The sequence below is a fragment of the Protopterus annectens genome, chromosome 2.part0, assembly GCF_019279795.1.
Source record: "Protopterus annectens isolate FY-2018-M chromosome 2.part0, PAN1.0, whole genome shotgun sequence".
NCBI classification, from domain to species: Eukaryota; Metazoa; Chordata; order Ceratodontiformes; family Protopteridae; genus Protopterus; species Protopterus annectens.
In genome coordinates this window covers 1,086,109,450-1,086,134,512 of record NC_056728.1, presented here as the reverse complement: position 1 = coordinate 1,086,134,512, position 25,063 = coordinate 1,086,109,450, and the positions used below count along the sequence as shown (strand labels likewise).

Below are 25,063 nucleotides of genomic sequence, written 5' to 3'. Positions count from 1 at the left end.
AGTTTGTTGACCAGGACCTCAGATGGATTGTGATAAATTTAACAGACACTTTATTAACTAGTATTAAGTTAAAAATATATAATCTATTTTATAATAATCTGCAATTATTCTATTATAGTGTAACAAAAATAGTTTTCTTCCAGAAATAGCCACCAGCTGCAGTCATACAGAATAAAAAAGATGTCTACACAACAGTTTCCTCCCATCATCTCCTCTTGCTCAAGAATGACTATTTGAAGTTTGTTTCCTGCTTTGCAGTATCAATTTTTAAAAAGCTGTGTGTGTTAAGTGAAGGAATTTAAATGAAAGACCGTCCCCAGTGGAATATGTGAATACATAACTTGGTATTAAAGAAAATATAGTGAAGTATATAATGGCTGTGAGAAACTGTTCTGAAATCCTAACCAGGATTTATTTCCCCTCCCATACCTTTACTTTGGAATCAATGCCAGATTTTTCTCCTTTCCACTGGGCCTCCTGCTTCTTCAGTTTCTCTAGGTTACTCAGCAGGTCAGAGCAGCGTGTGCTTAATCCCTCTTTTTCCTCCTCCAGTTTCTTTATCACCAGCTTGCTCTGCTCTTCTCGTTTCCAAGCACGATCCTTAGCATCCTGCCGAACACAGCAATAAGGGTCAATAAACAAAAAAAAGTAAGAATTAATCAGCAAATCTAAACTGTGCAGTTTTACCTTCACAGCAGCTTTTTTCTACATTTGACTGGCAAGGTCACCTGTATGCTTTTATTGGTCTGCTTTGATGCAGGTAGAAGGGTCATATTTTTTACTTAGATGACAGGTCTGATAAGAACACATTTGCAAGGAGCCCATTAATTGATCAAGCTGCCTTTGATGCTGTCCCCAGCTATTTTTGAGACCCACAAAGACATATACTCCCAGTCCGAAGCATTATCAATTAATAATGCGAGTCCAATCACAATCTAATTAGAAGAAGCCACATCCTCACACTCCTACTTTCTTTGCTCCATATCAATCATTAACTATTTATTTGGAAGTTATAAGGCTTAGATTCTTAGCTTTTAAGCAGCTTTTGCTTAAGTTTTGCATAAAGAAAAAAAAAAAAAAGAAAAAGCAAGATGTTAAAGTGCTATGATGGCCTTAGGCAATTTTCCCTGAAGCCTGTCATTTTCGTGCCACAAAAGCTGACATTGTTTCAAGGACTGCTTCAAAGCCCTGGCCCTGAAAAACATGTACAACTCAATATACCTTAAGTTCCTGGCTTTTATCTGTATATTTCTGCTGTAGATCGTTCAATTCCGTCTTCATCAAGGCATTTTCTTCATCCACAGCAATTTTTCTTTGTACCACATTGTTTATTTCCTGCTGTTGCCCTGTCACTTGCTGTTGAAAGAGAATGTACATGCCATTAGAACAGCAGCAACTGAGATCAAGTCTGCTTAAAAGTAACTCATATTAGTTCTCAGTGTGCTAAAATATTAAACAAAAGTCCACTTTCAAGTACTATTGCCCCTTGGTAATACTGTCACAGTCTAAACTGGACATAGTGCAATACCTGCTTCAGAAGATGCTCTTAATGTAAAGCTAAAGTGCTGCACCAATTATACAATGTTTTAAAAATAGAACACTGAGAGACAACTGGAACATACAAACCATTCATAAATCTAACAAAATGTGTTAGCAAGGTTAACAGTTTTGGCGTGATTTTTTTTTTTTTTTTTTTGTCTTCGGTGCTATATACAGATACAATGCCTTAATCCCATAAAGAACAGACAAAACAAAAATCAGTTTATAAAGATTTTATAGATTAATGTGACACCTCTAAAAGAAAAAAAGGTAATAAGGTGATTATTAGCAATTATACAATGGTATCTCATTAGTATTCAAAAATGTGCACTCTGAAAATTTAGTGCAATCATTTTACCCACTGTAAATCGAGCACATACCAACAGAAAAAAGTACAGTCGCTGAAGTACCATTGAGCGGCCAGGCATTTTTTTCTATTTGTATATGGTACAGAGGCATTAATCTGAACTATTCAGACTTTTGTTTCTCATCTTTTTAGCTGTTCCTCATAAAATGTGTGGTCTTCCGACAAATCACTGAGGAACGAATTCCCTAAATAATGACAATGCACAATTATTATTGTACATTTCTAAGTTTATAAGAGCAACATTAACAATTGGTCCCCTCCTTATTTATGGCTTTGTCCACATTTCTTGAGCTAAGAGGTTGAGAGGCAAGTAGAACAGCAAAGAAAATACAAGGAAAATTAGTTACATTTCGAAAAAAACTAAAAAAATACATGATTATCCTTGCATTTTTCTCCTCTCTCTCTCTAGTACCTCTACACTGTCAGGATTTTACATTTTTCTTTCTTACTACTTTTTATTTAAAAAAAAAAAAAAAAGAAACAGAGAACTTCCTTTCTCCACTGCCTACTTTTGAAACCACCGATGTACTGTGTAAGCATGGGAACACAAGTCCCATACACATGCGCATTACTCCAACAAAGGGGAATTATGCAAAAATAACATGGAAGAACACCATGGCACTGTTATACAAAGGCATTATTTAAGAAAAGTTGAGTAATTTCTTTCTTAAATATTGTCATAGTATAATAGCAATAACAGACTCCTGGGTGTGGGTATATTGAAGATTTACCCAAGGTTGCCTTTTTGTAATCACAACGGGTAATTCTTCAATATACTACACCCACTCATCAGTTATTGCTAAAATAAACAACACTAGAAGGCACTTATGCACATTTATCTAAACCTACAAATGGCATCAGCATGCAGAAGACTGTTTTACCAAGCAGTTATGAAAACAAAAGATTTTCAGGTCACAGAAAAATAATGTACATATTTTGCAAAATACAGAACAGTAAGGAAGCCAAATTCAAGTACAAAACAAATCAACAAAGAACACAAAGATTAAAAAAGAGCAAATGACACAACTGCCCATCTATGCATTCGTGGAAAAAAAAAGGAATATACATAAAAATGATCATAAGACTGAAAACAGGAACAGGAAATAGAGTACAAGCTCAAAACTAAAAGCAAATGATTGAAAAAATTTACATAAAGAGCCATAAAACAAAGTCAAGTAAACTAAACTAAACAAAACACTCAACATTATTAAATTATACCTTCTGCATAAACATAATCATTGGCTAAGTTCCCAGTAACCTACTGGGTAAGGGATGTCACATCAGTACTCTCAGATAGTAACCAGCAACAATACATATTTAGTGCATGGAGTACTGTGATCATATGCCAAAATCAGAGAAAAGATAAACTTGTTAAGCACTTCCAAGCACAAGACTCAATCTTAACAGCATTTAGGGACGCTTACCAAAAGTTTGCTAAGCAGCCCAAGTGTTGTTAAGATTGGGTCCCAAGTTATGTACTAGTAGTGGACTGTGCCAGCTGGTAAAAACAACAGTAAAAGGTAAAACATCTTTTAAAAGTTATTAGAACTTCACTCTGCCACACTTAAGGAAAGGAAGTGTAGCAGAATGAAGTGCCTAACAGCTTTGTCTCCATATGGCAAAACAATGTACTAACATCTCTCTCAAGCTTGTACTAACTTTGCACCCTCTCTAAATTGTACCTTTATATGCTTTTTTTTTTTTTTTTGAACTTCATAAAAACTAATAACACCATTAAATCTATATTAGACAGTTGAAATAATTTTACATAAACTAAAAACCATTTGTAATCTGATACTAGAACTCTTGTCTCACACTAAATTGTATCACTTGTAAATTTTTATATCTTAACCAAAAGCCTATTTTAACCTGGTTTCTAGAACTATACTCACTTGTTGTTCACTTGTAAACTTTGTAATCTATATATATATGTATAACCTAGTGTAACTTGTTTACTGTAAACTTCATAATTTTTAATGTATAACCTAGTGTAACTTGTTACTGGAGCTTTTCTCCCCAGGACTCCATTGAAAACGGGTTCATATTGGCCCAATGGACTATCCTGGTAAACCAACTGCAAATAAATAAATAAATAAATAAATAAATAAAATGTACTTTCACTTTAAGAATGTAAATGGAATTGCAAACTACACATGGATAGCTTGTGTCAGATTCCTAAGTAGTTTAAAGAGGGGACTGCTACATACACACACTGATAATAATAATAATAATATAGGTATAGGGAAAACATTATTAGCATGAAGTCTAGAAATGTGAACAAGGGATTGATAGCGGGGATTTCCATGTTAATTATCATTTAATATGAAGTACCAAGGAGGCAGTAATCTGTTACCAGATGATGTCACAATATACATATTCTTTGAGAAAGTCAACATGAACTGCACAGGAATAAAACTGCTGTAGTGAAGTTTAAGGTTGAGAAGGAAGATGTAGCTTAACCAGAGGAAGCTCAGGAACAGAGGATCTAAGTAAAGGGAAAGGTGGAGGAGGAGGAACAAAACCACCGGGTATAAATATGAAAAAAAAGGGACATGAGTACGAGGATGAGACAAGGTAATACAGTAGTTAGGAATTTAGGATGGAGGGGTTGCATGTTTCCATCCTCTGTGAAATGAAGCAACTACTATACAATAGCAGGATAAGGCAAGATAGGACCACAAATAAAACGATCTATTGGACTCAGATTTAGGAAGTAAAGACGACAGTTAATATGTAAATAGTTCAACCTATTGGGGAAATAGTAAAGGTGGAATTCTTGGAAAAACAGTGGCTAGGAGATTCTTAATCATCAGAGAATTTATTTGGATGTGTAGCAGCAAAAGAGAAATATGGAATAAAAGACAGGCAAGTAAAGAAAAGGGCAGTAAGATAAAGAGTAAAGAGAAGAAAAGTAGATGGCATACAAGGCTACGATAAAAAAGGGGACTAGGTAGGAAAAAATGCAAAATAAGGCAGGAGCACCAAGAAAACAAGTAATGAGGATTAGTATAAAAGTAGCAACTTGGTGTGTAAATGGAATACCGGATATAGTAGAGAGGGACAGAATATTAAGAATGCTGAAAAGGGATGAGTATCAGGTAGTAGCCTTGTTAGGGAAGACATTTAAGATGAGGCAATCTCAAATATATGAACAGGCAGGGTTATGCAGTGGAGACAGGATCATCTTGGAAAAATATAAGAACAGAGGAATTGTAGTCATGTTACAGAAGGGTTTACCATTTCCGGTAGAGCTAGGATTACACGTCACTAATGGGATGCTGCATGTATTAAAAGCTAATTAGGAAGGGAAAAATCACAGTAGTGTCAATATACCTCCCTCTGCTAAACAATAAAAGACAATATGAGAATTATTAGGCTCCCTGTTGAAATGTCGGCACTCGAAAAACATAGAAGAGTGAATCTCAAAATTGCTCTTCTCCTTTAAACTTCTTTTTTCATGGGAGGCAAACCATTCCTGCACCCCCGATGTGTATGTGGTGTGAGGTGGGTCAGGAGGCAGCCCCCCCAAACTTGTATATACCAACTAACAGATCACCATATATCGAAGAATAAGGAATATTCTGAGAAATGCTATCTTGAACTTTGTAAATGTAAGTTTGTTTTTTTGGTCATTCAGTCTCCATATTTTATGAATCAATCTAGCAGGTCCTGACATTCCAAATGGCTACCAAATTATTAACCAGACTTATACATTTTCAGGAAGGGATGTTTATAGTGATGGGAAACTGGAATGTAGTAATTAGAAAAAGAGATGTGGAAAAGGGACAAGAAGAATACGAGCACTGAATGAGGGTAAATATATTTTAGAAAATCTGTAATAAACTTAGGCTGGGTAGATATATGGTTATTGGCAGAGAAAGATCATCCAGAAGGATACCTTTTATTTAAAAAGAAACAAGACACAATAAAGGATTGACTGGGTTATACTAGTGCAGAATATAAACAGACAGCCAAGGAAATTAGATGTGACCCAATTACAATATCAGACCATGTATTACTGATGGTTAACGTTAGATTTCCAAGACAAAAAGTTTTACCAAAGCACCAGAGATTTACAAGATACTGGCTAGGCTCAACAAGAGGAAGTTAAGTGGGTAACTAATGTATTGCAGGAAAGACTGGGAGAAGTAAAGGAAGGAAAGAATGAAGCTCAGAGGAGTGAGATCTGAAGAAAGAGTTTAGAGTCAAAATTCTAGGTAGAATGAATGAAAAAAATCTAGGAGGGACAATCTGGATGTGATGAAAAATGAACTTGGAGATGTGAAAAACAAGAAAGTTAGATTATGTGAGACAAAAGCAGAAAGACAGAAGGAACTCAAGAAGCTAGTACAAAATTGGAAAGATGAAAAATATTGAAGAATAGAACAGGGCTAGACAACTTGTATTTTGCTAATACACCACAGTCATTCAGAACACTGGCAGTCAGGCTGAGACACACACACACACACACACACATATATATATATATATATATATATATATATATATATATATATATAGATAGAAAGAAGGCATGAGTAGTTTACCCATAAGACATACAGAAGCAAGGGAGGAAAGAAATACTCCATCTTAGATATTAGAAGAATTTAGGAAGCATTATCAGAATCTTTATAAGGAAGTAGAAGATGTAGACAATCGCGAAGATCAGAAAGAGATTAGAGATGATGGAATGCAATATCCAGAAAAAGAATAGAGTAAAAAGAAGCTGATATAGGAAGCGACTAGGGAAGAAATAAGAAAAATACTGGGGAGGGTGGAAAAAACTGGGGACTGATGGAATGCCACAGGAACTATGGGAATTAGCAAAACAGAAGGTGATGAGGATATGGTACAAATTCTTCAATAAAATCTTCAAAAGCGAATGCCCTCTTTGGTCATGGAAAGAGGTGGTCATAGCAGTAATTAGGAGGGTAATGATCTGCTACCTCCCTACTACTACAGACCAATATCCATACTAAACTAAGATTATAAATGTTTCATAGCAATAATTTATTTATATTTATTTATTTATTTAATTGCATTTGTTTACCCATAAAGTCTGACTGGGCCAGAAGCCCATTTTCAGTGGAGGCCCAGGGAGAAAAGCTCCACAGAAATATAAGCAATATACAATAATTAGATAGTACAATAGTATACATACAGTAAGATGCAGAATACACATCATCTAGTTAGTTTATACAAAGTAGTATTCAATACAGTTTTCTAGTAGATACAGTTTCAAAAAGAAAAACACAAGCATTTCAGTGAAGATCACTGTGAGGAAAAAAATAAAGGTATAGTGTGTACATATCAAATAACAGTTATGACCAAATGAGATTTCCTTTATATATGTTTTTGGAGTAGCAATAAACACTGAGGAGAGGAAAAAAATGAGGTAAGGAGTGGACAGTATGTTGAGAGAGTTATAGATATCTTGTCAGTCAGGTTTTGTATAGATGTTCACATAGTAGTTGTTTGAAACTGGTAGATTCAGGTGTGTTTTGGAAGGTGTGGGGTAGAGAGTTCCATAATTTGGCTATTTGATTTGAGAATAGGGCTTTACATTAAGTGTTGTTAGCTTTGTTTACTGTGAGAAAGTTTCTGTCTGCAGATCTTAGACTTCGTAGGCATGAGTAGGGAACAAGTTCCAACTGTCAGGATGAAAGATGATATCATGTGTGAATTTAAGTTGGCAGAGATGCAGAAGCTTAGGTAGCTCGAGCCAATTTAATTTATGTAGCGCAATACAATGGCGAGTTTGGTGGGAAAGGCTGGCTGTGAAATGGGCGAGTTTGTTGTACAAAGTTTCCAATTTGGTTAAGTCTATTTTTTTTAAGTTGGTAAATAGGAGGAAAGCATACAGGAGTGTAGAAAGGAGAAAGGTTCTGGATATGGCTAGTCTGGTATCGTCAGTGAGGAATGGCTTGCTTCTGTACAGTGAGCCAAGTCTGATGTGAACTATCTTAATTGTGGTGGCTATGTGTTGGTCAGATCTGAGTTTGTTCTCAATTGTCATGCCAAGGAGTTTTGTATGCTCAAATGGTTGGATGACTGTGTTGTTTGCGGAGAGAATGGTGAAAGGAGGGGTGGTCGGTGATTGTTTCCTACTATCAAATAGCATTAACTATGTCTTTTTGGGGTTGAGGATTAGTTGTGATTTACTCAGATATGTTTCTGTATCATTAAAAACTTGTTGGGCTACTATTTGGAGATCTGGTAAGGTATCAGCTGAGCATATTAATGTTGAATTGTCTGCATACTGAACTACTTTAGCATGTGTTGTGGATGAGGCTAGATCATTAGAGATGATGGTGAAAAGAAGGGGTCCTAGTATGGACCCTTGGGGGACTCCAACAGAGACATGCAGAAGTGGTGAGAGTTCAGATGTCCATCATACTGCCTGTTGTCTGTCAGAAAGTTAGCTTAGTTACCAGGAGAGGGAAGTCTTTGATAGGTTTAGTGAGGCAAGAATATTAAGGAGTTTCTGATGGGAGACAGTGTTGAATGCTTTTGACATGTCTAAGTAGATTGATGCTACTTGCTGGTTTGAATTTCTCAGTTGGTTGATGGTATTCGAGAAATTAATTAGGGCTGTGCTGGTGCTGTGTTTTGGTCTGAAACCATGTTGGGAGGGAAAAGTAAGGTTGCGAGATAACTGGTATTGTAATATAATGGCCAATATAATTATATTATAATTATAATTATAATATATTATAATTATATGTTATAATTATACTAATTATATAATAACACATTATAATTATTATAATTATATCATAATGGCTGGGAAGTTGGCAATGGTAGCACTAGGAATAATAAATGAAGACCACATGAGGTTTGCTCAGAGAAGAGTCGGATAATTTAATGAAAACACAAATGATAATAAATGATGAGTGAGACTGGAATAATAAATTATCAATTCTCTCAGTGGATGCAGAAGAGGCATTTGACAGGGCAAGATGGAGTGATTTATTTCTATTAATTTGGTAAAACTGGGTAACAATGTTTGAAAGGATCTATAAAGAAGTCAAAGCTAGGCGATCAAAAGAATCTGACTGAAATGATGGATGAGGCAGGCCACCCCTCTCACCATTATCATCAGAACATACCTGGAAATACTAGCAATACAGATAAGAAATGCCCCAACACAAGGATATAAATGGGAAGATAGGCAGAGGAAAGTATTCTTAATGCTGACAATACATTTGTTGTTTTCAGAGGCCTAGAGAGAGCTAGACATTTAAAACCTATGGGCTGTACAGAAATATTTGGGGGAAAAAGCCTAGATACAAGATAAATTAGGTGAAAACATAGGTGTTCATTTTAAATATGAAGTTGGAAGAAATATAGAAAGGGGTATTAAAAGAGATACAGAAAAGAAATATTTGGGAATCTGGTTGAAAAGGACAGCAGAAGGAACATTACAGGTCACATATAAGAGGGCTCTAAGCAAAATTAAACAGCAAGTAGAGAAACAGAAGCAAATTAAATTAGAGTCAGATCAGAAGTTTCAAGTTATACATATTAGCACAGGTACTACACTTCAGGTAGATATTCTAGATAAACCCAAACAAGAGTTCTACAGGAAGGCAAGAAGTGTATTAAGGGACTTTATTTGGGAAGGAGAAAGAGACAGAGTTGTCTGAGATTTTATGATGCTACCTAAGGAGAAGGGGATGTGGTGATCCCAGAGGTAAAAGAATATTTAAATGCATGCCAAACAGCTAATATGCCAAGGGTCATGGATACCCAATATCAGTCAATATCAGTCAGACAGGAGAAAGACAATCTGGGAAATAAAAGAACTCATAAGGAGTGAAGATATATGGGAAGTTGTACTGGAATCCAAAAGAGAACAAGCAGAGATAGCAATGATTGAGTGAATGAGAAGAGTTGAAAAAAGATTATTTCACAAGGATGAGATGAGGTAATTGTGGGAGGATACAGAAGAAAGATCAATGGTACAGAGATACAAAAGGAAACAAGGGCAAAATACTGGGATCAGATCCTGACAGAGGACAATATAAAATTGTTGGAGGAACTGTGAGAAGAGTTTAATCTACCTAAAGATATGGAGTAAGAATACTACCAAGGATTAAAAGCACAATTAAGGAAGAATTAAAAAAGGGAAAGGGAATTAAATGGGCCTGTGGGTTAAATTTGTGGAGGAGATAACCACAATGTGGGGGTGGGGAGAAGAAACAAACAAAAGAATGATTAATACGGTGCTAGGACAAAACAAAAATGAGAGATAAAGAAACAGGAAAATGAGGGAAAGATGGGAAACAGAAATTCAGGAAAACATCAATGAGGATTACTGGGAAGAGGTGACATAGCACACAAGATATTCATCCAATGTGAGAAAATGTAAAATATTTGCAGACAAATGCTTGCACAGGTATTTCTACATCCTGGCAAAATTAAGTAGAACATTCCTAGATGTGGGGTATAGTTGCTGGAAGTGAAATACGGAGATGAAAGAATTCTATTGAAAGTGGTGGCCTTGAAGGAATCTCTTAATCCTCTGATCACATCCAGCTTAAAGTATCTTCAGAAAAACTGCAATGAAGACCATATTAGAGCACCACAGATGTAACTTACAGATCATCAACTCCAATACAAGGCTAAGTAATAATAAAAGCAAAGAAAGCCTCTTGACTGGACCCTAATAAACAATGCCAATACATTCTATCAAGCAGGTATCCTACCAGACAACCTCACTGACCACCAGCCAACTTTCCCACTAAAACTCAGATCCCACACCAACCCGGACCATTTGAAACAAAAGAAACTTTGACATAACAAAATTCAAACTTGAACTACAATACCAAAATTGGAATCATCTAAAGACTCTCCCACTAGACAAAGCAGTTGAGCTATTTAAAATTACCTTCCTAAACATCTTAAACACTCATGCCCCTCCTCACACAAGCAAACAAAAAATTAAAATAGCCCCCTGGATCACAAGTACCACTAGAACCATGATAGCCCAAAGAAACAGAGCCTGGCATCAATGGAGAGCCAATAAAACTATAGCCACCAAACAAGAATTCCAAAAACTCAAACGAAACAAAAAAACAAATTCTAGTAGACAAAATGAACTATTTTCTCAATTTGCAAAACAGACACCAAAACAACCCTCAAAAACTCTGGGCAGGACTAAATACATTACTTCACCCCGACAGACCAAGTACCCCAACACCAGCCACTGTAAAGGATAGCACTAAAATTCCAGAAGCCTTTAATAGATTTTTCATACAAACCATTTCAAAACTGGTTCAACAACCCACAACACCTACTACTAGCAACCCCAAACCTGCTACCAATATCGACACCACCTTCCAATTCAAACCTATCCCCACAGATTATATAAAAAGACTACTAAGTAAACTCAAACCAACTAGCCTAGCTGCCGACAACATTCCAGCCGAATACCTTCAAATAGCTGCTGAGATGGCCTATCCAATATCAATTCTCCTGAACAGATCAATAATTGAAAGCAAAATTCCAACAATCTGGAAAATAGCATATGTCACCCTACTACACGGGGGTGGGACCTGTACAGACTTTACTAACTATCGCCCTATTGCCATATTATCCCCACTTGCCAAAATATTAGAAAAATGCATTCACCAGCAACTTACGCAACTTACGCAATACCTACTAAAAAAACAACTTCTCACTCCTACCCAACACGGATTTAGATCAGCCCAGAGCACAACTGCCGCCATCCACTCTTTCACCAACCTAATCAAGTAGAACCGGAATCTAGGCAATCTAACATAAGCTATTTTTTTAGACCTATCAAAAGCCTTTGACATGGTCAACCATCTCAAACTTCGAGTCCCTCTTTGACCTTGGACTAGCCCACTGACTCACTAGCCTGGTTTCAAAATTACCTAATAGGTAGACAGCAAGCAGTCAGGTGGGATAACAAACTATCCACACTGCTCCCTATCACAACTGGAGACCCACAAGGATCAATTGTAGGACCTCTATTATTTTCCATATTTATCAACGATCTGAATAAGATCACCCAAGATGCAACTGTCATACAATATGCTGATGACTCAACACTAGTCTGCTCAGCCACCAACCCCCTCACACTCCTTTCCACTACCCAACAAGTCTTCAAAACCACTGAAGCTTGGTTTCTCAGTAAAAACTTGTTACTGAACCCAAAAAAGATCAAATTACTAATTTTCAAACCAAATAAATCCAATTTAGACAGATTCTTTCAGTATTATGTCCAGTGATGGTACCATTATCTCCTCAGACTCCCACACAAAACTACTGGGTGTTACAATTGACAACAAACTGAAGTTTGACCTGCACATAAATCAAACCATCAAAAACATACACAGAAAACTAGGCAGTCTATACAACAATAAAACATACTTAAATCAGCAGACTAAAATTACCATGGCTCAAACTCTGCTACTAACAACACTTCTATATGCTACCCCATCTTCACCAACCTATCCAAAACAGAAATTACAAAACTAGACACAAGTTACAATCAAATTGCCAGATTTGCCACAAATGCTCCCTACCGTTCCCATCATTGTCACTCACTATACCAACTAAATTGGCTTGAACTTCAAAATCTCATTACATTCCACCAACTAGTTTTTGCTAAAAAACTCCTACTACATCCAGACAAAATACCAACACTGTCTAATTTATTTAAAATACAAGAAAATCCAAGACAACTACGCTCAAGTGACAGGACCTTAATCAAGATCACCAGAACCAACAACTCAGCAGGAGACTCCCTATTTCCTAACTACATAGGCAGAATCTGGAACTCACTGCCCCCTGATATTACCTCAGCAAATTCTGTCATTAAGTTTAAACAACTAATAAAGGAACACCTACTTATCAATAGGCAGTGCCCATGCCTTCCCCCAGGTTGACCCTCTACACCTACTTTTCCTTCAGGACTTTATCAACCTCCACATAATAATTTACTGCATGTACTAGTATTCTTAATACACAAAACTCACCTACGAGCACTTCTACTATACTCTTAGAAACTCTATAGGTGAATTATACATACTGTCAATAATTCAAGTAGAAATTACTGGGCATACAACTGTGGTGCCCTGCTACTACAATCTGCAGCTAATTATTTTTTCTCTAAGTACCTCTAAAATGTGCAGCCAACATATTTTTTTCTCTCTATGTACTTCTAAAATGTCACGTGTTGTACTTTGTCTCTGTATGTGTGAAATAACGCTGTATGTGTTTACTTGCCTTTAAATGCCTTTGTATATTTATAAACTCTGCAGCTTTTCTCCCCGGGCCTCCTCAGAAAATCGACATTTATCCAGTCGGATTTTCCCGGTCAACAAATGTAAAATAAATAAATAAAATAAGCTGTAGTAGTAGCCAGTGATCTGTTAGAATGAGCTCTAAGCTTGTCTGGAAGATATATTTTTTTTTTGGCCAAGATAAAATTGGCAAAACATTCAGTCATCTCCATGCACAATGCGACTTCTGTCACCTTCTGCCTCAGCTTATTCTTTGGAAATTATATAAATATTTTTTTTTTTTTTGTAATGTCCTAGTGTAATTCAAGTAAAGCCTTAAATATCTATGGACAGCTACACAGTGGATTCAGATTTTCATCTGTTAGAATAGTGGGGAAGCAAACTGGAAGATTTATAGTCTTACTGATGATGGTATCAGATGTGGTATGAAGGCCGGGTTACTTTTAATGACAGATATGCCTTCATGAGTGATGATGTAAGGAAGCATGCAAGACAAAACATGCAAGTCAGACTTTCCTGTCTGAAGTCATGGTGATCAAAAACATTCTTCCAGGTAAGATATTTAAGGTATGCTTTTGCAGCTGGTTTAAAGGGTGTGCTGGATAGTTTTTCAAATAAAAAATTAAGATTCCATGAAGAAGATGGATCTTTGTAAGGAGGCCTCATTTAGAAAGCTCTCTTCAAGAAGGCCTTACAAACTCTTTGAGATGCCAGAAATATGTGATTGAAGTAGCTTGAAAAATTGCTACCTTTGTTAAAAATCTCAATCAAGAAGAGAAGTGCAGGGGTCAGAGATTTAAAGGTGTGCAGTTCATTTCATGTAGCCTACAAGGAGAATTTGTGACATTCCTCCTTGCACTGTTTTCTGCTAAATGACCTCTGTGCGGCTGTAAGGATTTAGACCACCCTTTTTGGGTATGCTTGGTCCCTGGCTACTACTGAAATTGGAGAAATTATGTGGTCATTGTGAGCATCTGACTGTGTGAGGCTTGCAGGACAGATGGGACAGAAGCCCTGGATGAAGGTCCAGAAGGAGGGGTTTCCTTATAAGACAAGACTGTAAAAAAGGGAATCAGACATGAAGGCTCCAAAATGGGGGCAATGATGATGACTTTAGCTTTGCACAGTTTGGCTTTCTTGACTATTTATTTGTCTTTGTTTACTGGGAAAGGCCTACTGGGTAATACCCATTTTCAGAGGAGGCCCAGGAAGAAAATCTCCATTTGCTTACATTGCATTATACTAATGCAATTGATGACTATGGGCTTATGCTCAACTGACATGATTAAAGAAAAGAAGTTGTTGCATTTGGTGTTGTAAAGTAACATGAAGAAACTGGCACAAGGTTTCCCTTAGTGACAGAAAAGCATTCTCTCTGTCGTCATGTTTACAGACCACTAGAGAGGAATCAGAAGACATCTGCTCACTCTGTCTGCTAGAAAGTTTGCTTGTCCCGGGATGTGTGTTGCAGTCAAAAGCAGCTCATATTGATAGCTCATCCCCATATCCTCACTGCATCCCAAAGAGGGTGTAGGATCTGTCTCCTCATTGTTTGTCGATTTAACGCACCACGTCCATTTTGTCAGAGTGTATAGCAACTGCATCAAAGGGAAGAAGACCCTGAACGGATGCTAAGACCACCCTCATTTTCAAGATATTTATGTGCAAATAGGTCTCTTGTTGAGTTCACATCCTTTGGGCAGTCTGCCACAAATAATACCCAACAACCTAAGGCAAACCTATTCATGTTGACTATAACTCTTGGGAGTAGAGGAAGGTAAGGAAAAAGCATCCTGTTGTCAGGCTTGGAAGATGTAGTCACCACTTCAGATGGTTGCGACAAGCTTTTGAAATTCATAAAGGCTGAATCATTGAGTCATGCAACTAGGACCCTAATATCAATGTCCAGTGTAAGGCTCTTATGTTGTTATCTGGCAAAAGGTAACATGAACATAGTTGATGCCGTTAGGCCTTGTGCTCATAAAACAAGTGTTGTGGAATGTATCTATTTCTGTCTGTCTGAAGTTTGGTTTGGAAGAATTCTGTTTGTTGGGAGGCTAGCTAACTTCAATCTGGTGTCCAAATACCAGCCTGAGGTACTTTCAGCTATGAGTTTGTGGTCTTGACTGAGATTCCCAATGACAGGCTTAACTTGAGTAAATTAGTCCATTGCTCTTATGAGAGATTTCCTTGAAGTAGTAACTGTGAACTAGTTTTCCAGGTATGGGAAGACTCTTCTCTCCATCATTTTAGCTAGGCTGCTACCATTGCTATGCTATGTATGAGGCAGACACCCTAAAGATTGTGGTGAGACAAAAAGGAAGAGCTCTGAACTAGTAAGGACCAGCTCCAAACCAAAAGTGAAGGGACTCATGGATGCCTTTGCCATCTTTATGTCTACATAGGTGACTTGGAAATCCAAAGAGCACTTTTAATCTCTCTCCTGTATGCATGGAAGGACTAACTAAACCATGATCATCCAGAATGTTGTTTGTTGTTTTTTGTATATACAAGTTAGGTGACTATCATTCAGTATTGGCTTGAGGTCTTCTATCTTCTTCAGAACCAAGAAGAAAGTGGAGTAAAACCTGAATCCAGTATGGTATGTTGAGGCATTATAAAATGTTCTTTTTGTAAGAGGCTTATGACCTCTTGTACTGCTGCATCCTTTGTCAAGGTGGGACATCTGGTAGAGGATGAGTGGGTGGCCATGGGAATTCCAAAAATGGTATAGAGTAACCTCTGAATATAATCTTCCCTGATACATTTGTTTTGCATAATGATCATCCAAGCATTTGCAAGCATTGATATACAACTCCAAAATGCATGCAGAAGACATCCAGACAAGACTTCAGGGATTCTGCTGCCGATTTCCAAAAGGAAGACTGTGAAATCCTTGGTTTTGTGGATCTTTAGGGCAGCATCCATTGGGAAAATCCCTGCATCTATATTAGTTCCTAACAAATCATTACTCAAAAGTGGGTCTGTACAGATTTCTTTAACATTTGTTTATAATTTTTTCTGATTCTTAGCATAGGAGTTTTGTAGAGTAGTACACTTTTTTTCTACTATGTTTTTAAAACATCTTTATTATATTATCATTTAAGACATAGGCACACATACTCACTTGTCTAGAGGAAAGCAGTTTTTAGTACTTAAATACTCACCTATCCAGGCATGTCTAAGGGTCAGCTCCCGATGTTTTCTTGTGTCTACCTGATGAATCTGGGCATCTTGGGGAAATGCAGCAATTGCCTCATTTATACAGACAAGCCTCTCCTCCTACCACCCAACACTACAACCTGTGAGAGATGCACTTATATAGACAGACTGGAACCAAAGCTCTCTTCACCCAAGACTGGACTAGACAGTCAAGAAGAGAAGGTAAACACTTGCACCACACTCATCACAAAGTCCCTCAAAACCTACACCACCAAAACACACACACAGAAACACAAAACACACACCTACATTCACAGAGGCTCTTAATAAAAATGTGCCCAAGCAACAGGGACCTCCAAAGCAGAAACGCAAGCAACCTCCACCCCCAAACACAACCCAAATGACACATAGCCCACAAACTCAGTGTGCCACTCAACCACAGCCCATAAGGCATAACAATATACCCAACACTCTAGCCATAGGTGACTCTATAGTCAGGCACACTGATGTTCCACTCACCAGGCTAAACAAGGAGAAAGTTACTGTCAGCTGCCTGTCGGGTGCCAGGATCCGCCACATAACGCACGCACTCAGGTCACTCCACAAGTACAAATATGACACTGTCATTGTCCATGTTGGCGTGAATGACCTGAGACGTACCTCCCTGGACTACATGAAAGATACATGGAGGAGCTGTCTGATCTTGTAGCCCAGGCACGTATGACCCTAGCCCTGAGTAGCATCCTGCCATCACCCAGAATGATACCACAGTACAAGGACAAAATGATTGACTTCAAAAATTGGCTAAGCTTCTGGTGTAATTCTAAGGGGATCCAGTATCTGTCCTCCTGGAATGACATGATCGACAGACCATGATACTTTGGCAGAGATGGCCTGCAACTGTCACCCTTGGGATTCCGGATACTGGCTAAGGCTCTTGCCACCCCTGTAGTGCCTTTTTTAGGCAAGGTTCAAATGACAAATTCACCACCATAAAAGGTACAAGCAAACAAAATCTGAGGGTAATGCTACTCAATGCTAGAAGTCTAAACCTCAAAATGCACTCACTCAAGGCACTCCTTAAAATGGAGAACATCAACATCTGTGCAGTGACAGAGACCTGGTTCAAGGCTCCAGAGAGCACCCCTGCATTACCAGGCTATAATTCATACCACACCTTTCGGCTACCTAACCTGGACTGAAACACTAAAGGCGGAGGCGTGTCCATATTCATTAAGGATATCGATACCTCCAGGCTAGTTGATCAGCATAATGCATCCGAGATTATCCAAGTGCAACTAACTCTGGGCAAGACCGCAATCCAAATTGTAGCTTGCTACAGATCCCCCACTATGCCCCAGGATTCCCACTCCTCATTTCTTGATACACTGGAAAATATTAGGGTACAACCTAACACCCTAATAATGGGTGATTTCAACTACCCCACCATTAACTGGGGAAAACTACTCATGTACCAACTCTTTTGCTCAACGTTTTCTGGAATTAATACATTCCAACCACCAGGAACAACAATATCCTAGACCTGGTCATTGCCAACATAGGCAACCAGTGTTCCACACCAGAGGTCAATTCCTCATTGGTCAGATCCGACCACAAGCTAATCACCCTAGACATCCACATCCCGCCCCCACCCCCCATTAGGAAACCACCGTAAAATATTTCTCCAAAGCCAACTTCACGCTCCTTAAGGCAGACGTGGCAAACTTCACGGCACCCATGCAGACAGGCAATAGAGGTACGACTGCTGAATCCTACACAAATGCACTTTATATGCATTTACACGAGTGCATGGATCATGCAATCCCTAACAGAACCAAGGTTCTATCCTCCAAATAAAGGAAGCCAATCTGGTGGTCTCTTGCTATAAACAAACTCTACAACAGAAGAAAGAAACTGCTGTAAAAAAAAGTAAAATCTCATGATTGGAGGAACTCCCTGGTCGGCCTCAGTAAGAAGCTAAAATCCCTCATAAAATCCTCCAAAGCTAGTAATGAAAACAAAATTGCCTCTGATTCTAAAGACTACCACAAAGCATTCTATAGCTATGTCAAGAATCTCAATGGCAACACTCGGATCTGCTCTGAGTTACAGCACAATGGCACTAAATATACAGAACCAACTGATATTGCTAACATCCTGGAAGATAGGTTCAGTGCTAACTTTACCCCCCTCTCACCCCCTAAAGGGCCCATCTCTATACCGGAAGAATGCAAAGTTACTGTAATCGCGGCTGCACAGGTAAAAAACACACTCTCCAAAGCCAAGAACACAGCATCCATGGGACCTGACAACATCCCAGGCTGCGTTCTACACGAACTACAGAACAAACTTGCAGCCCACCTAAGTACTATGTTCAATCATAGTATTACCTCATGCTTTGTGCCCACTGAATGGCGCACAGCGACAGTTATCCAACTCCACAAAGGGGGAGCCACCACAGACCCAGGGAACTACCGCCCCATTAACCTGACAAGCCTGGTTTGCAAGGCTATGGAACGTATCATCATGGAACTTATAAACAATGACACTGGTAATCTCCACACTCTGGACCCCACCCAGTTCAGGTTTGTAAAAGGCAGATCAAGTCTCCTAAACCTGATAGATTTCTTTGAAGTGGTCACCAAAGCCTTAGATGAGGGTAAGGTTTTACACACAGCCTATCTAGATCACGCCAAGGCTTTTGACACTATCCCCCACTCTGGAATTATAGATAAACTCACTAAACTAGGTATAAATCCCTATGTCACAAGATGGGTTGCCAACTGGCTCACTGACAGAACCCACACTGTGAAAGTAATAGACTCCAAATCCAATTTCTTACCTTTTCTTTCCTACAGGGTACAGCTGCATATGTGCAGCTGTGTACATTGTTTTGGAGTATTCAGCAGAGTTAACTGAGTTTGGTGGCGATTTAAAGCTTGCCAGTGTCTCTCTTATGAGTAGGTAGATGGTCATAGAGAAATTTCTAAAGGTACCTTGGGTGGAAGGAGTCTTTGGTTTCAATTTTATTTCAAAAGATATGTGTTTATGGTCAGAACAAACAAGTAACAAAGATGTGCAAGGGATGACACAAGATGCTCCATATTAGTACAGACAAAATCCAAAATGTTCTTCCCCTCCAGTGCGTACTCTAATTTTTCAAAGGCACTTGTACTGAAAAAGTCTATGAATCTTTGTTCTTATGCACTAATGGTGATCTATGTTTCCCAGTCTATAGCTGGATAGTTTAGACAGCCTAGGAAAATGGTGGAAATGGTATTGGGTTTAATACTGCATGATTCTAGTTCCAGCAGACAGGCATTGTGGCTTTCTTGAGTTACAGAGGTATATGGTATGGGACCTTACTGTTGGTTATTTGGACATAAAGAAGCTCTAGTGTACCATGCTCACTTTACTATATTGTGACTTTGCTTTACTAACCTCAATGCAAGTCTCTTCTGGATGAAGACAGACAGTTCAACATTTTCTCCTCCATCTGTGCAGCAGCTGGTCTAAATGTGTGGAAGACATTATAGCTCTTGACAGCTGGAGTGTTATCTGCCATTTTAAACCACGTTTCAGTCACTACACAGATATCGATGCCCTCCAGGGTGAGGGATTGGAGTATGTTTATGCTCCTAGCACTGATCCACAGCACCTTCATATTTTCTTTTGCTTGTTTTGTTACGTTAGTAGGTTTATTAGGCTGGTATTGCCTATAGAGAAAAAAAAAAAAAAAGGCACCATGGGGGTGGACAATATCTCCCAATAATCAAAACTCTAGAGGAAACAGATGCAGGTCATCCCTGGCAAGGCAGCTTCTTCTGTCAGTCATATCCTCCTAGGCTGACAAATATTAGACCACCTTTGAATGACAGAAAAACGTAGTCAATTATTTTTTGCTCATACTGTGACATCATCCATGGAGAAGGTCGAAGGCTGCTCAATGCTAGACTCATACTTGCCTGGGGCACACATTTTGAGACCATCATGTCTCTCTTCATATAATCCAGGGTGATACATATCAAGTCACTGACACCAAAATGTACTGTGCTAGAATCATACACGTACATGTTGTTCAAGAACTTGAGTACAAGTGTAATCTGATGAACCCTGACCCCTGTCAAGCAACTAATTATTACTTTTTCCTTACTCAGCCTGGTAAGAACTGCTTCTGCGTGTCTTACAATGGAGTCACCTATAACTAGAATGTTTGTTTGGGTAGGTGCCTGCCTTACAGACTCAGCATCTGTGACTTTGGGACTCCTTGTGCTATGTGAGGTGGTAGGCTTAACTTGCTGAGGATGCTTTGTGCCAGGTTTGTATTTTGGAGGTCCTACAGGTCTAGGCATGTTAACTTTTAGAATCTCAGTATAAGATGGATTATGTGCACTATGATGGCCTTGGTGAGGTTTTGTGTGGTGTACTGATTATTTTGGTGCCTGAATTTAATGACTGTGAGATTTTTGCCTCTAAGGACATTATACATGTACATCTCGGACACAATGGGTTATGCTGTTTGAGTAGTAGATGATCTTCAGACAATTCCTACACTGTCAAGATAATCATCTCAGTCAGGCTGGCTACAGAATTTGTGTGGAAGTGCTGGTCCAGGACTTTAACAGGAATGACTTGTGGGGGCAGTGATGACTATAACTGGTTAGAGTTCACTTTGTTTAGGATATTGTTTGTATGTCCTTACTACTAAACTATGGGGAAATGCTAGTTATTTGGTCAGGGGTATACTGCAGCTCAAGGTGGGTTTATTTCTGCTTGACACAGACCATTTTAGCCTGAGACCAGATTTCTAAGGTTGCACAGATTCTCCGCAAGGATCTGCATCAAAAATCATACTCTCCTTATTCCTCAAACTTAGCCCCATTTCACTGTAATCTTTTTCAACTGTAGTTCTTAACCTTCTACTTGTGTTAAGTATATGAGCCTTAACTGCTTAACTCTAAAGTATCCATTCAAATCAGCTAATCCTAAACCACCTTTTTCTATGGAGACAATCAACTTATCCGACTTGACTTTTGCTTCTTCCCCTCCAAAATAAATGTCTTCAACTCTTTATTAGAGTATTAACATTACTACAGAGAACCAAAAAACCTCTTAGAGGATTACTTCCTGGGGGGGTGCAGGATCAGTATAGATCCCCTCTGTCGCATCATATTAAGAAACTTACCAGATTTGTGGCTTTCCATAGGGAACTAGGGAAACTTTCCCTTCATCAAGATCTATTTCTAGGGTCACAGACTTTGATGGAGAGTCTATCTGCCCCCTCTTGCATATTTGCTTCCTTGGAATGCTCAGGATGGAGTATTCCAGTTGTTTGGGAAAGGAATCTTCCACAAACCTTCTGCTTCTGATGATAATGCTCTATATTGCTGGGTCCTTCTGGAAATGCAAGGCTCTGGCTGTGCAGTGTCCAGGGTGGAGCCTTAGTTAAGAATAGCAGTTCCAAAGCAGTAAACTTAGTGGGGTTTATTGAAACCAGTTTCCCCTGTCTCAGCAACTGGTACCAAGAACATTGGTGATAATAGAGCTGGCTCCACCATCCACAAGTATAAGCTCAACATTTAAGTGACAGCACCATCCACTGGCACTGGGTCTTTGACCAATACCAAAATGGGCTTGGGGACAGGGGACAAACACCAACTGCATCAAAATGGTGAATAGTCCCAAGGGGGATCAGGGTCAGTTTCTGAAATGGTGCATCAACATTAATGGACACAAACTGAGTGCTCCTAGCAGCAATTAAGTCTGTTCCAATGTCACTTGTGTCAAGGTTGTCAGGACCAAGGGAAAAGCCAATGTTGGTGCCTATGGAAATGGGTCATTATCCACAAATGGCTCTAAAACTACTACCAGAGGTGGAATCAGGCATAATGTAGCAGCAAAAGAGGTGCAGGATAATTTCTAACGATGGAGGGGACTGGGATGTCACCAAATTCCAACTGTATCTTGACCAAGGCCATCATTATCTTGTTCCAGTCTATGTTCATAGAAGGGCTCTCTATTGATGGAAAAGATCTGCTGGAAAGAGCCAAGGATGGCCCCAACTGTAAATATCCAAACAGCTTTTGCTCTGAGGAAAAGTTTCCCAAACTCCTCCTCAGTTAGTTATTGGTTTGGTACACCTGGTAAGAAACTGTGAAAGGGGAGAGTAAAGTTAAAAAAGAAAAGCCAGCACTAAACTCTTGGAATCAGGCAATCTTCATTTAATGTCCAAATTCAAGACAGCAACATAACATAACCATACACCACCATTTTGGTGTACGGTTATGTTATGTTGCTGTCTTGAATTTGGACATTAAATGAAGATTGCCTGATTCCAAGAGTTTAATGCTGGCTTTTCTTTTTTAACTTTGGTTTGGTTTTTTAAGCCGTGCACCAGCCATTCGTGCAGGAGGAGGTTTTGGACTTATTAAAGGGGAGAGTAAGTCAGTAAGCTTAACCCTACCTTGTTTAATCTTACCTTCTTCCTTTCTTCTTTCTTATCATCCTTTTCACTTGTCAGGAGACCCTTCAGAATTAGTTTGTACTTCCTCTTAAGGAGGGTGTGAGAACTGAAATTCTTGTGAAATGAACAATCAGCAAAAAGATGATCTACCCCCATGCAAATGACACACTATTCATGTCTGTCCTGGGGGGAGGTCTTATCCATCTCCATTTTACCAGTACTATGTCTTTGTAACTAAGCCAAAGATTGCAGTGTGAAACTAAAAAACTTGCACAATATACGATTAGCTTCCTTAAACAGTGACTACAGTAAAATAATCGCAAGCACTACAAACCACGCATTAATGGAAGATAACAATGAAAAAGAAAACAAAGTAGCAGTCTGAGCAGAAACAGGAAAGGGTGATAGAAATGAAAGTGTTTTTAAAGTAGAAGAAAGCCATTAGGAAGTGTCATTCTGCCAGAAAAGTTAACTAATGTAAAATTATGAATAAACTACAGACTTATCTGTAGAAGGTACTTCAAAATATACAGTTTATAACAAAAGCACTGCAGCTATAGAACACTCCTTCAGATGCTGGAGAAGCAGCAAACACTGAAGAAATTACTCATGGCCAATGTATGACATTTTGGATAGTGGGAAGCTGTGTGTGGCTTATACATTACCACTCATTTTTGGTGGGAATTCTAGGTTACACAGCCATTTTCTGCAGCAAGCACTGTGTAGTAAATAAAGACTGTCAGTCTGTGAAATCTTGGACACTTCGGAGATATGTGCAGCTTATGCAGTTGCTTACACATAGCCATGTGTTTGGGGTGGTCACAGGCAGGCCTCATAGTTGTTGATGCTGCAACCAACACAGAAAGGAAGCATTTGCCCACTCCACCCTTATCCGTGTTTTCATCACAGGAAAATACATGTTGCTACTGCATTGCAATGCATTTGATAGAGCTGTTAGGTCACGCAACTACTGCCTCCAGCAGGCATTGTGAAGTAATAACCAACTGCCAGCTTGTGCGATTTTGGACATTGGGCAAGTGTATGCTTATACACTGCTATTTGTCTGGCAGTGGGCTGGGGGGGTGGGGGTTTAGGCCATGCAGGCACTGAATGCAACAGGCACTGTGAAGCAGTTACCCAGTGCCCATGTATGACATTCTGGACACCAGGGAGCTAGTTGCTAGTTTTACATTACCATGTGTTTGGAGGTAGGAGGAAATACAAAACAAAGCAAAACTGCAATTGTCCATGGCAGACAGTGTGAAGTATTTAACTCCTGTTTATCTATGACATTCTGGACACTGGTAGATGCCACTTATGCATTACCGTGGAACTTATAAACAATGACATTGGTAATCTCCAAACTCTGAACCCTACCCAGTTCGGGTTTGTAAAAGGCAGATCATGTCTCCTAAACCTAATAGACGTCTTTGAAGCGGTCACCAAAGCCGTAGAGGAGGGTAAGGTGGTTCACACAGCCTATCTAGATGTCGCCAAGGCTTTCAACACCATCCCCCACTCTGGAATTATAGACAAACTCACTAAACTAGGTATAAATCCCTGTGTCACAAGATGGGTTGCCAACTGGCTCACTGACAGAACTCACACTGTGAAAGTAGCAGACTCTAAATCCAACTTCAGACCACTGACAAGTGGAGTATCACAGGGTTCAGTCCTAGGTCCTCTCCTATTTGGTATCTACTTCTCTGAAGTACAGGCTAACACAGGTCTTTGGCTAACAAAGTTTGCAGATGACTGCAAACTAGGAGCCATAATTGAAACTCCTAACGATGTGGACATCCTACAAAAGGGCCTCACTGAGACAGATGCCTGGTGTCAAAGCCATGGCCTCAAGCTCAATGCCAAAAAGTGCATTGTCATCCCTTTTGGTAAAAACTCTGTAACCATGAGCTACCACATAGGCAGTATTCTACTTAACACCAAAAGTGTGATAAGAGATCTTGGGACACAGGTGGACAGTAGACTCTCCTTTGATAATCACATCGCCACAGTAGTCGGGAAATCCTTCTACGTGACACACCTCATCACAAAAGGTTTCTCATCCAGGAAAATGAGGTCATTTATTTATTTTATTTTATTTTATTTATTTTATTTTACATTTGTTAACCGGGCTAGTCCAACTGGATATATTGCCATTTTCAGCAGAGGCCTGGGGAGAAAAGCTCCAAAAGTAACATAAAAAAATTCACGTTACAATTATTAAAGAAAATTATGTTAAAAATAACAGAGTATTTGCTA

The 25,063-nt window shown here is 38.9% G+C and overlaps 1 protein-coding gene across 1 annotated transcript in view; it reads right to left on the bottom strand.

Annotated features, from left to right (window-relative positions):
• Nucleotides 1–25,063, bottom strand: part of CNTLN (centlein) — a 3,122,808-nt gene that overhangs the window by 2,654,807 nt on the left and 442,938 nt on the right. Inside the window, exons 4-5 of the mRNA XM_044061293.1 lie at nt 1,222–1,356; nt 430–609 (exon numbers count right to left, since the gene is read on the bottom strand). Of these exons, the coding sequence (XP_043917228.1) occupies nt 430–609; nt 1,222–1,356 (315 nt within the window). The remainder of the gene's footprint in view (nt 1–429; nt 610–1,221; nt 1,357–25,063) is intronic.